This window comes from Delphinus delphis, chromosome 21 (assembly GCF_949987515.2).
Source record: "Delphinus delphis chromosome 21, mDelDel1.2, whole genome shotgun sequence".
NCBI classification, from domain to species: Eukaryota; Metazoa; Chordata; class Mammalia; order Artiodactyla; family Delphinidae; genus Delphinus; species Delphinus delphis.
Window position 1 is genome coordinate 35,180,313 of NC_082703.1, and position 12,517 is coordinate 35,192,829.

General features: G+C 41.8%; 1 protein-coding gene across 9 annotated transcripts in view; it reads left to right on the top strand.

The window, feature by feature from the left end:
• The window catches only part of TENM3 (teneurin transmembrane protein 3), a 605,325-nt gene that overhangs the window by 442,838 nt on the left and 149,970 nt on the right, over nucleotides 1-12,517 (top strand). For all 9 annotated transcript variants that reach the window (XM_060001336.1, XM_060001335.1, XM_060001337.1 and 6 more), the window contains one exon: nucleotides 4,459-4,697. In XM_060001336.1, the coding sequence (XP_059857319.1) occupies nucleotides 4,459-4,697 (239 nt within the window). The remainder of the gene's footprint in view (nucleotides 1-4,458; nucleotides 4,698-12,517) is intronic.

Genomic DNA, 12,517 nt, shown 5'->3' on the forward strand with positions numbered 1-12,517 from the left:
GCTGTGGGTCTTTGTCCAAAAGGTGCTTAATTTCTGTTAGACTCACTGCCCACATCGGCACAATAGTCACCATTTTATTTATTTTACAGGATTTACGGAGCAACAGTTATGTACCAGGAACTTTCTAAGTCCTGAGAATACTTAGAGGCGAATGAGGCTTTGGGGAGTTTACATTCTAACTGGAGAAGACAGACCAGAGGTTTGGGCAGTGGGTATAGTATTCATATCCATCAACTGAGGATACTAGACAAACAACTTCATGTTTTTATATTTCCGTCTCGGTTTTATTTGAAACTCTCATCCCTGGGAACTTGGCTCGGGTGATTTGGGTCTCTCCGTCTCCCACCCCACCCCGTCGCGATGCTGTGAGTACAGCAGGGAGTCCCAGGTGCTTGAGTCTTCACGCTGTTTCCTCATTATCAGTCGCAGTGTTGCTGCCGCGACAGCTGCGTTCCTGTCTGCGCAGGCCACTTTGGTCCAGTTTCTCTGCTACTCTTGAAGCCGTAGAGGTCACTCTGCTTCCTGTGAATCACGCTAAGATGCAGAAATCCCAGGGAGGGTCTCCACAACTTCATCACCTCAACCCTCCACCCACTAGTTTTCTCTTGGGCACCCTGTGACCTCTGCCGGTCTCTGTCTGAGGTCTGAGGACACGTGTCTTCCATTCTCAGGGCTGCTGATCCGCTCCCTGGCCTCCGCTTCTTTCTCCAGGCACAGTGAATCCTCTGCTCTCAGCGCCTTCTCCCCCATTTCCCTCTTCCTCACGCGTGATGGGAAAATTGTCTGGTCTAAGGGGAATCTTTACCTCCTAAACTTGATTTCTTTCCGACGTTCTGGTTATATCCAGATGCTGTCTACTTCACCCCACCCAGAGGTTCTTCCTGGTACCAAAGACCAAGGCAAAGGCGTCTGTCTTTGGCCACGGGCCTGCATACTGGTCGCTGCTCACATGCTGCTTGTTTCGGGGTGCTTGGCTTCATCGGGTCGCTCGCTCTGCCCTTTCCGTACCCTCCGTCGAGGTATAGAGACAGCCTCAGGCTTCCCTGGAGACCCTCAGCCCCCGCCTCCCTCCCAGCCCTCCCCCGGGCGGGTTTGTCCCACTGGGCCCTGTGGAGCCCTCTGCTCTCATCAGCTCCCCGAGGGTTCTCTTCCTGCCCCCCACCTGGAGAGAAACCCCTATTTTACGTCACACTGCGTTTCTCCCGAACATTCTGGTTATACCCCAGTCCACCCCATTTCACCCAGTAGACTGGGCTTTGGGAAACCGGCAGGACTCTCAGGCTGTTTCTACTTCTTGTCCTGTCTCGTGTCCCCTGGGGGCAGTGCAACAAGGCAGCTGCTGGAATTGAGAAAGGGGAGGAAGCGCGAAGACAGAAAGCGGGGCAGATTTAAGAAGAAAAATGCACATTTAAAATAGCATTAAAAAAACTTAACCCACCGCCCAAGTAAACAGATGGGCAAGATAGGAACTGACTGTAATAAGCGCTTTGAGGGAAATAAGCGTGATGATATGATGGAAAGTAAAGGGAACGGGGCTTCAGTAGGATCTCTGTCTGGTTCCATTATCTTTCGTGCCTCACCTCCTTCTCCAAGAGGGGTGGGTATGTATCCTTCAGAATGCGTTTTGTTACTCCTTTCCACCTGCAGGGAGGAAGTAGTCTGTTCCTGTGGGCCGCTGGGACCCTTGCTCACTCACTCTTCATGTATAACCGTGAAGAAAGTGAGAGCCTTGATCAGGGGGTCAGCTGCAGCTCTCAGGCCACATCCAACCTGTCACCTGTTTTTGTAGTGATCATGAGCTAAGAATGATTTTTCCATCTTTAAGTGATTGAAAAAAAGTCAAAAGCAGAAGAATATTTTATGACATGAAATGAAAATTCCGATGTCCATAAATAAATGTTACTTGAACACAGCCATCGTCAAGCATGTATCGCCTGTGGCTGCAGTCACTATAGAAGCAGAGTTGCGACGGTATGGCCAGAAAAGCTTAAAATCGTGACTGTTAGGTCCCTTACAGAAGAAGCTTGCCTGCCCCTGATCTGGACGATCGGGGCCCTCCCTGGTACCACACACTCCATCTTCTCCAGCGTATGTGCCCTCCCATGTGTGGGATCGCCAATGTCAAGTTTGTAAACCAGGGAATTCCTTCTGTAGACATTGCTTGTGAGGGTGTTATATTCTGATTTGGGATTGAAAGTCTTCAAGCGATACTTTTGGGTCTTTTGGAATATAGATTCCAGTGAGTGAATTTGGGAAGAAAACTAGCTAATGCTTCTTCGGCACTTCCCTGGTGCCAGATGTAAGCACTTCACGTAGGTTACTTCATTTAATCTCATAAAATGCCTATGTAGTAGGTACTACTAGTATTCCCATTTACTGGATGATAAAACCGAGACGCAGAAGATTTGAGCCACTTAGAAACTTCGTGCAGATAGTTATAGGTGAAGTCTGGATTTGAACCCAGACAGTCCGGATCCAGAGCCCACATTCTTAATAATTATGCTGAATATAAATATGGTAGTAGGTGCTAACAGTACTGCTTCCAACATACCATTTAATTCAGGTTATAAACTTTAAAATTTGCTCTGTAAAGTTGTTCCGTGGGGGAAAATGGATTCACAATACAGTCGCTAGTATAATTTACAGAAGTAGTTACTTATCATTTGCATCTGTTCTAATTTTGTGGTTGACAAAGCATCTTTAGACGCATTAACTGGTTTACAACCCTGTGAGATAAGTAAATCATTTTACAGATGAAAATAGGATCATAAAAGGAGGAAATGTTAGACCAGGAACTTAAACCTCAATCTTCTGATTTCTAGCCTAGAATTTTTTCCACTATACCTGTCAGGCAAACTTTCATGACTTTTACCATATCTGTACACCAGCTACACTATTATTCACTTAATAATTTTCTGGAAATGGACTCTGTAACTTAAATACCTGGTTCGCCTTTCATAAACGATAATATTTGTAAAATTATGACTTTGATTTTTTCATTTCTGAAGCACATGGTGCTTACTGTATTCCAAGTACACTACAGTAAGTATTAACTCATATAAGCCTCATAACAACCCCGACAGGAAGATACTATTATTATCTGTATTTTCCAGATTAAGAAACCAAAACACAGAGAGGGGTTAGCTGTCTTGCCCAAAGACACATACCTAGTAGCAGTAAAGCAGGATTTGAACCTCAGCAATCTAGCTTCCAAGTTCTGTCCTTTTAACCCGTTAACTTGTTTGATATACTCAATGTATTTTCTAATACCCATTAAAATAGGTACATTGTATTACAATTTAAAATAGTCAACTGTGACCCATCTAAAATCATCTTGCATAAAGACTGTATTGTACCGTGGTGGAATATTCCAGCTTATTTCCTATAGCCTCCTGCATAGAAAAGAGAGAGTAGTCTGTTGACTTAATTGGATGTGTTATTAGGGAAAATGATAGTAAATATTGGGACACAAACTAAATACGCAATGAGATACTAGCATAATATGAAATGTAATCTGTGAAAAGCATGGTGCTTTTTTCTAAATTTGGGGACTTTTATTGTTAATAGAAATCTTAAAACGAGTCATCTTTCCTAAAGAATTCCCTATACAGCACTCCTGTCGTGTGATCGTTCAAATTTCTGCTTAAACATTTTCAAGGTAAGAGAGCAGACCGCTTCTTAGAGGCAGTTTACCCCCCTGTCGTTTGGCTCAAGTCATTAGGGAATCTTTCTGTAGTTGATCTAACAACTTGCTTCACTAACCTCTTCATTTATTTAGGCTGGTTTTAGAAAGTGTTCTGTGAGTCCTTTTTTTCTCTCTCCCTCCCTCCAGCAGGTTTACTTTCCTGGTTATGTTTGACATAAGCGAAAGATAAGATTAGTTTGCCCCCCTGGAGAACTGACCCGCTGCCTGTGGCCAGGCTTGACGGTACCCTTTATTGGGGAGGGGAAGGATAAGAAAGTTCACACACACGTCCAGGAAAGAAATCAGTCTGTACCACGTGATCGGGTGTGCTTGTGTTTGTAGGAGTACATATTCTCAAATAGAGCAAATCCACACATAGCTATAAAGTAATATAATTACTTTTCTTAAGTGAAATGTGAAGATGTTCTGAAGGCAGTTCATAAAGGGAACTTCCACAATGGTTTTGTGCAGGAAATGGTACGATTAGAACAACTCTGCGGTCTCCCAAGACACCTGCTTGAAAGGGCGGTGATCATTTGTGTGCGTAAATCCTCCCGTGTTCATTACAAACCAGTCTCTTTCATCCCGGAGTCATTTTTCTGAGTTGGGTTTTCTGGTTAAAATATTTTCTTAATTTCTCATTTTTTGAATTATATGCAGTAAATGATTTTAAAGCCAGAGAGAGAGCGAGAGGAGAGCTCATGCCTCGCCGTCTCTGTCTCTCACATTTTAATCTATTTGTATCTTATTATGATTTTTTTCCCATCCCGCAGGCATTTCCTATTCAAAACAGGAACAGGGACAACGCCACTGTTCAGTACTGCAACCCCAGGATACACAATGGCATCTGGCTCTGTTTACTCGCCACCTACTCGGCCACTACCTAGAAACACCCTATCAAGAAGTGCTTTTAAATTCAAGAAGTCTTCAAAGTACTGTAGCTGGAAATGCACCGCCCTGTGTGCTGTAGGGGTCTCAGTGCTCCTGGCAATACTTCTGTCGTATTTTATAGGTAAGAACACATTTCTAGAACTCTATTTATTTGGTCAAGGTGTGTATTTGGAGGTTATATGTCATGGGGGAGGGGCTGGTACTGATATATGATAAATCGCAGAGTATTTTAAGTAATTTCCATCATACGTAGATAGATGGAAAAGCTGCCTTTGCATGAGGCACGAGGTCTGTCTTGGACACACAGTGGAGTGTCTGTGTGTGTCGGATCTATCCCTCGTGAGATATGGGCAGCTCTGTGGCATTTCATGTCCAGGAGATAATTGATGCGCTTGTAGGCGGAATGAACTCTGTGCAGGAATCTCCTTCAGGGCAGTCGATAGGAAGCTCTCTGCTCCTTGCGATGTTACTGTCTTTCAGCCAGCTCGGCTGTCTAAATGTAAAACCCATCGCTCAGGGCCATCCTCTTGCACTCAGGAAACACTCTCTAGAGGACCGACCATCTGTAAAACAATGGCTGGATCACGCGCGCTCCTCTGTGTGGATTTGCCAGCTTTTCCAATGTGGTATCGATCATGGTTTTTGTCACCCACATGATGGGAGCTGCTAATAGAAGTTGTAAATATGCCTTTCCTCTAACTGTTTCAGAGCATAGATGAGTGTTCACACTATTGGAAAGTTGCTTATCCAAGTGTCAGAAATGACCACATCTGACCTTGATCTGCTTCTAAGTGTAGGGCAAGGCCCGCCGCATCGAAATGCAAGTGGTGTCCACTGAGATAAATCACAGGCTGTGTGTTTTGCCAACAAGAACAACAGCCAGTGATGCATCCTCAGGTGTACAAAGCGATGTGTGATGCCCCATGAAATTCTGCAGCTGAATAAGAGCATCACAGGGCTGTCTGTAGAATGGTATGACGCTTTTGTGGTGAGCCAGTTTCTATCATTAACTACAGTACCCCTTAGTTATAGATGATGTCCTTTGGAAAGTGAAATAAGCATTCTGAGTCACGTCATTTAAGAGGAAAATAGAATTTTAGCGCATGAAGGGAGGAACTTTAGAGGTAATTGAGTCAGGGCTGGCAGCTCGGTGGCATGTGGAGTACTGTGACTTCCGATCCTTTGACGGTGGTCGACATCGCTAATGAATCCGGGCACCCTTTCCCACTAAACCTGCACACAGCCTCGTTATTGTCATCGCAGGGCTTCGTACAGCCACTGTCCATCAGAGATGAACGCGAGATGGAACCTTTGTCTTTTTTCAATCTAAGTTAACTCCCTCCTTGTAAAAGTGGTCAAACCAGGTACCAAAGGGGTTGCCACTTGGCCGAGATCACACACTAATGATGTACTGCTGTGCCGTTCCATAACGCTCGAGGGACACGAGGAAGGTCACAACAAAAATCTGTGTTCACAGACAGATTTCTAGTATTCAGCTAAAAACTATCCAGCCATGAAGAGCACCTCTTCTGGTTACTGTATACATTACTCGTACTTGTCAGCAGCGTGCTGCTGAAGAATTTTAAATGCTTTCTGAAACGCACCGGTCACAAATGGGATGTAATAGATTAAGCATGTGTATTTGTATGGGATTTTTTTTTTTTTTTTTTTACTATAGTACATGCTAAACAGATAGATATGTACTATGCACGGTCAGAGTTCAGTGTCTGTGCTGTGGATGTGTGGTCAGACATCCTTTCTGATCTTACGTACCTGTGTCCTACCAGTTGTTAAATATTTTGAATATCAACTCTGATACCATTTAATTTTATTTACATTGCGTGACTAGGAAGAAAAATAGCATTTTAATGTGAGATCACATCCCTATTATTTGTGAGCCTTGTACTCTCTTTAAGGATCCATCAGTGAGTATAATTGAATATCAGACGAAAATAAAGACTTAAATGTTCCCCTTTTTTTCATATTTCCTGTTTTGACTGTTTAGTGGTTAGCATCCCACTTTACACCTACCAGTACCACTATCATAAATGTCTCCCTTTGATTTTATCTTTCCCCACATGGAAACATACAAATTATATAATTAATATACTCACGTACTTTTGTTAGTTTAACAGATATTTGTTGAACATCTGTTAAGATTCAGTTACTGTCCTAGAAATTAAGCTGATACAATCCAAGTGTTATTTGCCAAAAAATTACTTTTATCATCAGAGAATTATCTCATCATTTTATTGCTGTAATTAAGCACAGATATACCTAGAACTTTCACTGGTCTTCCTGTACTTCAGTAACTAACACTCTAGCATGATGGTTTTTTGTTGTTGTTTAGATCAGGTAAAGCATTTCATGTCTGCATCAGTTAGCATGATAAATCCTTTCGAGAGTGAAGATACTGCCTTTACCCTTGAAAAAAAAAAAATAGGACACTTCTGTCCCCGGGAAGGCTGTCCTTTTCTATTGAGTGTGTGCGTAAAGTAGAGAGGGGGATCTGTCCGGCCAGATCAGCCTGATAGCCCCACAGTCGATGGGAGACCAATGTCATCATCACACTGACCTCACAACCTTCAGCAAAAGGGCAGCCATCCTTAAATTTTCTTGTTTCCATTCCCTTAGAGGTCCCCTTCCCTCATATTGACTGTCGATATAAAGTCAAAGCCTTAAGAAATAAGTAAAATAGAAGGCCTGAGAAATTATTTCTCGCCTAGAATTTTCTTTCTCACCTTCCAGTAAGGTCATGAGAAGTTATGAGATACTGTAGCGTTAACAAGTCTCTTCTCTAAGATAAAATTATCTCAGGATAGTCAGAAAGGGAGGAAGGGAGGGCGACAGACTTTTCTGTTTGGTTGTTTTCCCTATCCCTATAAAAAATTTCAGAGACTAAAGAAAGGCCAAGAAAGAAAGTTAAAATTAATTCCCATAGGTAAGTGTTATACCTTTGCATAGGTAACCACTGCTAACTCTTTGGTGTCTGCCCTTTGAGATATTTCGCGATGCACATATACATCTACAGTCCCATATTTTTAATTCATTTTGTACCAGACTTTCTCATTTATCATTCATTAAACATCATTTAGCAGCTCTTTTTTTTTGCGGTACACGGGCCTCTCACTGTCGTGGCCTCTCCCATTGTGGAGCACAGGCTCTGGACACGCAGGCTCAGCGGCCATGGCTCACGGGCCCAGCCTATCCGTGGCATGCGGGATCCTCCCGGACCGGGGCACGAACCCGCGTCCCCTGCATCGGCAGGCGGACTCCCAACCACTGCGCCACCAGGGAAGCCCTAGCAGCTATTTTTAATTAACCGGTTTCCAGGGGGCTTCCCTGGTGGCGCAGTGGTTGAGAATCTGCCTGCTAATGTAGGGGACACGGGTTCGAGCCCTGGTCTGGGAGGATCCCACATGCCGCAGAGCAACTAGGCCCGTGAGCTACAACTACTGAGCCTGCGTGTCTGTGCTCCGCAACAAGAGAGGCCGCGATAGTGAGAGGCCCGCGCACCGCGATGAAGAGTGGCCCCCTGCTTGCCACAATAGAGAAAGCCCTTGCATAGAAACTCAGACCCAACACAGCAAAAATAAATAAATTAATTAATAAACTCTTACCCCCAACATCTAAAAAAAAAGTTCTCAAAAAAAAAAAATTAACCGGTTTCCAAAAAATGCAGTGACTGTTCTCTTATGCGCGTGTGTGTGTGTGTTTATATGTGCAGCTGGGTTCCGTCGATCAAATCTTTGGTCGGAATAAATTATTTGAAAGAAATTTTCTGTGCCAAAGGACCATGGCCAAATTACCCTCAGTTTACACAACTACCAGTGCCCCTTAATATCAGTATTTGTAATCCTTGGCAATCTCTTAAATTAAAACATTTTATTGTTGTTTTCATTTATTACTGGTAGTGCTGAATATCTTTTCAAATACTTATTGACCATTTGTATTTTTTTTATGTATGTGTAGGACTAGTGTAGTTTCCCCCATGTTTCTATTGGGGCTTTTGTTCTTTTGGGGGGGCAGTTACACATGTTTATTAAGGATATGAATCATTTGTCATATGTTATATACTCTTCCGATTTATTATGAACTTTGTTTTTGGTTGTCTTGCCATATACCATATAGAATTTTTTAAGTAATCAAAGTTATCAATTTTTTTCTTTGTAATTGCTTTTTAAAAATATTTATTTACTTATTTGGTTGCGCTGGGTCTTAGGTTGCGGCCTGCGAACTCTTAGCTGCAGCATGCATGTGGGATCTAGTTCCCTGACCAGGGGTCGAACCCAGGCCCCCTGCATTGAGAGCACGGAGTCTTAACCACTGTGCCACCAGGGAAGTCCCTTTCCTTTGTAATTTCTAATGTTCGTGTTATGCCTATAAAATTCTTATTTACTCCAAGTATTATTTTTTAAGTCACTTAAATTTTCTTCTGGTACTTTTATGGTTTTTCAGTAACCATTTTTAGGTCAACATTTTTCCGGGCGCTCCACTAGGTGCTAGAGGTTCAAATTAGCCCTTCATTCTAGAAGCTCTCAGTCAAGTGATAAAGACATGTACGCAAACACACTTTTAACAGGACATGCTTTCATAGCAACTTGATCCGAATGAGCAAATAAAGAAAAGGAAAGAAGGACACACCTACTCCTGGCTGAAGATGTTGGAGGAAGACTTGATCTAGCAGGTGATATTTGAAAAATGCAGAGGAGTTCAGTTCACTAGGTTTGACCTCAGAATGATTGGTGGGAGATGACCTTGAGAAGAGGTCATCCAAGGCGTGGAAAGGCAGAAGCGTGAAAAGTCCACAGTGGTGTGCGTGGAGGCTCCCGGTGTGCCAGCCCTGTGTGTGGATCACCTCGTTCATTTTCACGGCAACCCCGTGAGTTATCGTCTCCGTTTAACAAATAGGAATCTACCGCCTAGAGAGGCGCTTCAGCTAAAGTCACATAGCCAGTAAGCAACGGAAGCTGGACTGGGAACTACCAACCACCCCAGGACACTGTACTGCCTCCCATGGGGTTTTTTTTTTTTTTTAATATTAAAAAATATTTTACTTTAGACTAGTTTTAGGTTTATAGAAAAGTTGTGAAGATAGTACTGAGAATACCCATTTACTTCACATTCAGTTTCCTCTATTGTTCACATTTTATATTAGTAAGGTATATTTGCCATAATGGATGAACCAATGTTGATATATTATTATTATTAACTAAAGTAACACAGATGATGAAACGAAATTAATTTTAAGGCAGGATGAGAAAATATTTTTTTCTTTTTTTTTGATCGGAGTAGAGTTAATTTACAATGTTGTGATAGTTTCTGCTGCACAGCAAGGTGAGTCAGTTATACATATACATATATTCACTCTTTTTTAGATGCTATTCCCATATAGGTCATTACAGAGTATTGAGTAGAGTTCCCTGTGCTATACAGTAGGTCCTTATTAGTTGTCTATTTTATATATAGTAGTGTTTATATGTCAATCTCAATCTGCCAGTTTACCCATGGGGTTTTTGAAGCGCTGAAAATAGGGAAGAAATGAAAGCATAGCAATGAAAAAGGATCACATTTATGTTTTCCAAAGATTGCTCTAGTGGCATCCCTGAATGTGTAATTCGAAGACGTAAAGTCCAGACGCGTGCTTTTCAGACTTGAATTTGCCTAGGAATCATCGGAGGATCTTGTAAACGCGTGTTCTGATTCAGCAGATCCAGCGTGAGAACCGAGAGTCTGTATTTCAAACAGGCTCCCAGGTGATGCTGCCGTGGTCCGTGACCAGCACTGTCAAATATGATGCTTAATGACGGAAATGTTTCTACATGGTCCAGTTCAGTAGCCACTAGAAACATGTAGCTATGGAGCCCTTGAAATGCGGCTGATGCAACTAAGGAACTGGAGTTTAAATTTTATTATTGTTAATTAATTTGAACTCACAGCTACATGTGACTGATGGCTACCATTTGGACGGTACAAGTATGGACAACCTCTTACAAAACTAGTCTAAATGAGAGATCATGAAGCCATGTTGGGATAGGGAAGTGAGCGGAATTGAGAAACTGTAACTGACTCATAATGGAATAGATGTGCCACGATTTATCATATACCAGTTCTTGAAAATCAAATGTTCAGGCCCGTACATGTGGCAGACCTCTTTTCAGCAGAGTCACATGTGATTTTCTTTAGATCACTGAGCTCCCAATTAAAATCATTCTCTGCTGCATTAATGTTTAAATTGATATTCCCTTGGACAATGAAAATTCTGATTCCCAAACACAAAGGTTGAGTTCAGTGATACAGACCTTTCCAAAAAATACCTGTCCCACTTTTTCTGGGCCCTAATTTACTCATTCTTCTTCTTTGTTCCTAAAATCAGAAAAGTATAAAGATGGGCAGTAGCCAACAGTTGTTCACCAAAGAATGGGTAGAAAAGAAGTGGTCTGTTGGTTACTACTGCTTCTGCTTCTGCTTCTGCACAGTTACAGAATGAGAGGGTGTCTTGATTATTGCTCTTTACTCACAGAATGCTCTTTTCCCTGTGGGGGAGATACCCTGAAATTTTGATGTTCTACACGTTGAAATATGTCCAGAAATCTTATCATGAAGTGTAAACGTTACTGAAGCGTTATTAAATACAGATCAAAATGTGCTGGAATTACTATGTTAACACCAATTAAAACTGCAACAAAGTCAAGTCAAACTTCAAATAACACCGTTCTGGACATTTAACCTCATTAACATGACCATATACTGCTAGCAGAGTCTGAAAATCCACAGAATTTCCCCTTAGAGTAGTACCAAAAGTATTTGCGCATGTAATTTAAATCTAAGGAAAACTAGAGAAAACAAAAATCGTACCAAAATACATTATGCTGGCATGTTTTCTCAACTTGGGACCCTTTGGGCCAGATTTATTCCAACCAGTAATCCCTATGGCAAGGTTTTTGTTTATCACAGCTTATTGAGATATAGTTCGCACACCATATAGTTCATCCGTTTAAAGTATACACTTCAATGGCGTTTCATGTATTCATACAGCTTTGCAACTATCACCACAATCAATTTTCGAGCACTTCCATCACCCACAAAAAACCCTATATCCCTAAACACACACTTCATATTGCCCTCCAAAACGCCAATAGTTTTTTTTCCCACAGAAATTGAACTTGTAAGGGAGTGGTTTGTGGGCTCATTTCCCAATGACAAGAGATAACTCAGCATTGTTTTTCTCGTGAACTTCTGACATAGGCTGCTAACCAGAGAACTACTCACATTTTCAATACTCCTTTTCAGAAATACATACGTAGTTATTTATTTACTTTGAACAGCTGCTACCAACCGATTCCTAAGATAGATGTTGTCATACGTCTGCTAAAAAGGCTATTTAACAACATAAGCATTCCCCAGATCAAGCAAAACATAACGTGTCGAATCCAGGTTCATGGCAGTGATGATTCCTTAGCAGTTGTCTGTCCTACTTCTTTGTCTGTTTGGATTTTATGAACATTTTTGCCTCGCCATATACCTTGAAATTGATTATGGTACTAGCTATATATACGCAACTCAGAGTCAGGAGGACAAATAAGCCAGCCCTTTATGCTTCGAGAAAAGTTAACCATTTAAATGTAGATGGCAAAATAAAATGTGTTGTGACGTTCTTGCTCCTTTTTGGACGTGTCTTTACGATAAACGCGCTGCTTTATCAGGTTCTAGAGCACAGCCAGGCAGTGAATTACATACCATTTCTCACTGCAGCTTCTTCCCTTAGCTCCTAGTTGCATTACTTTTAGAAGATGCATTTTGTCTGAGATAGAATGGTAGCATTTTAATACTAATGCGGCGTCACCCAACGTAGAAGAATATATCGTCTGTATTTTAGAGAACTGAAGATTGGAAACTAAAAATTTTTAATCAATATTTTATTGTATCCTTGGATACATA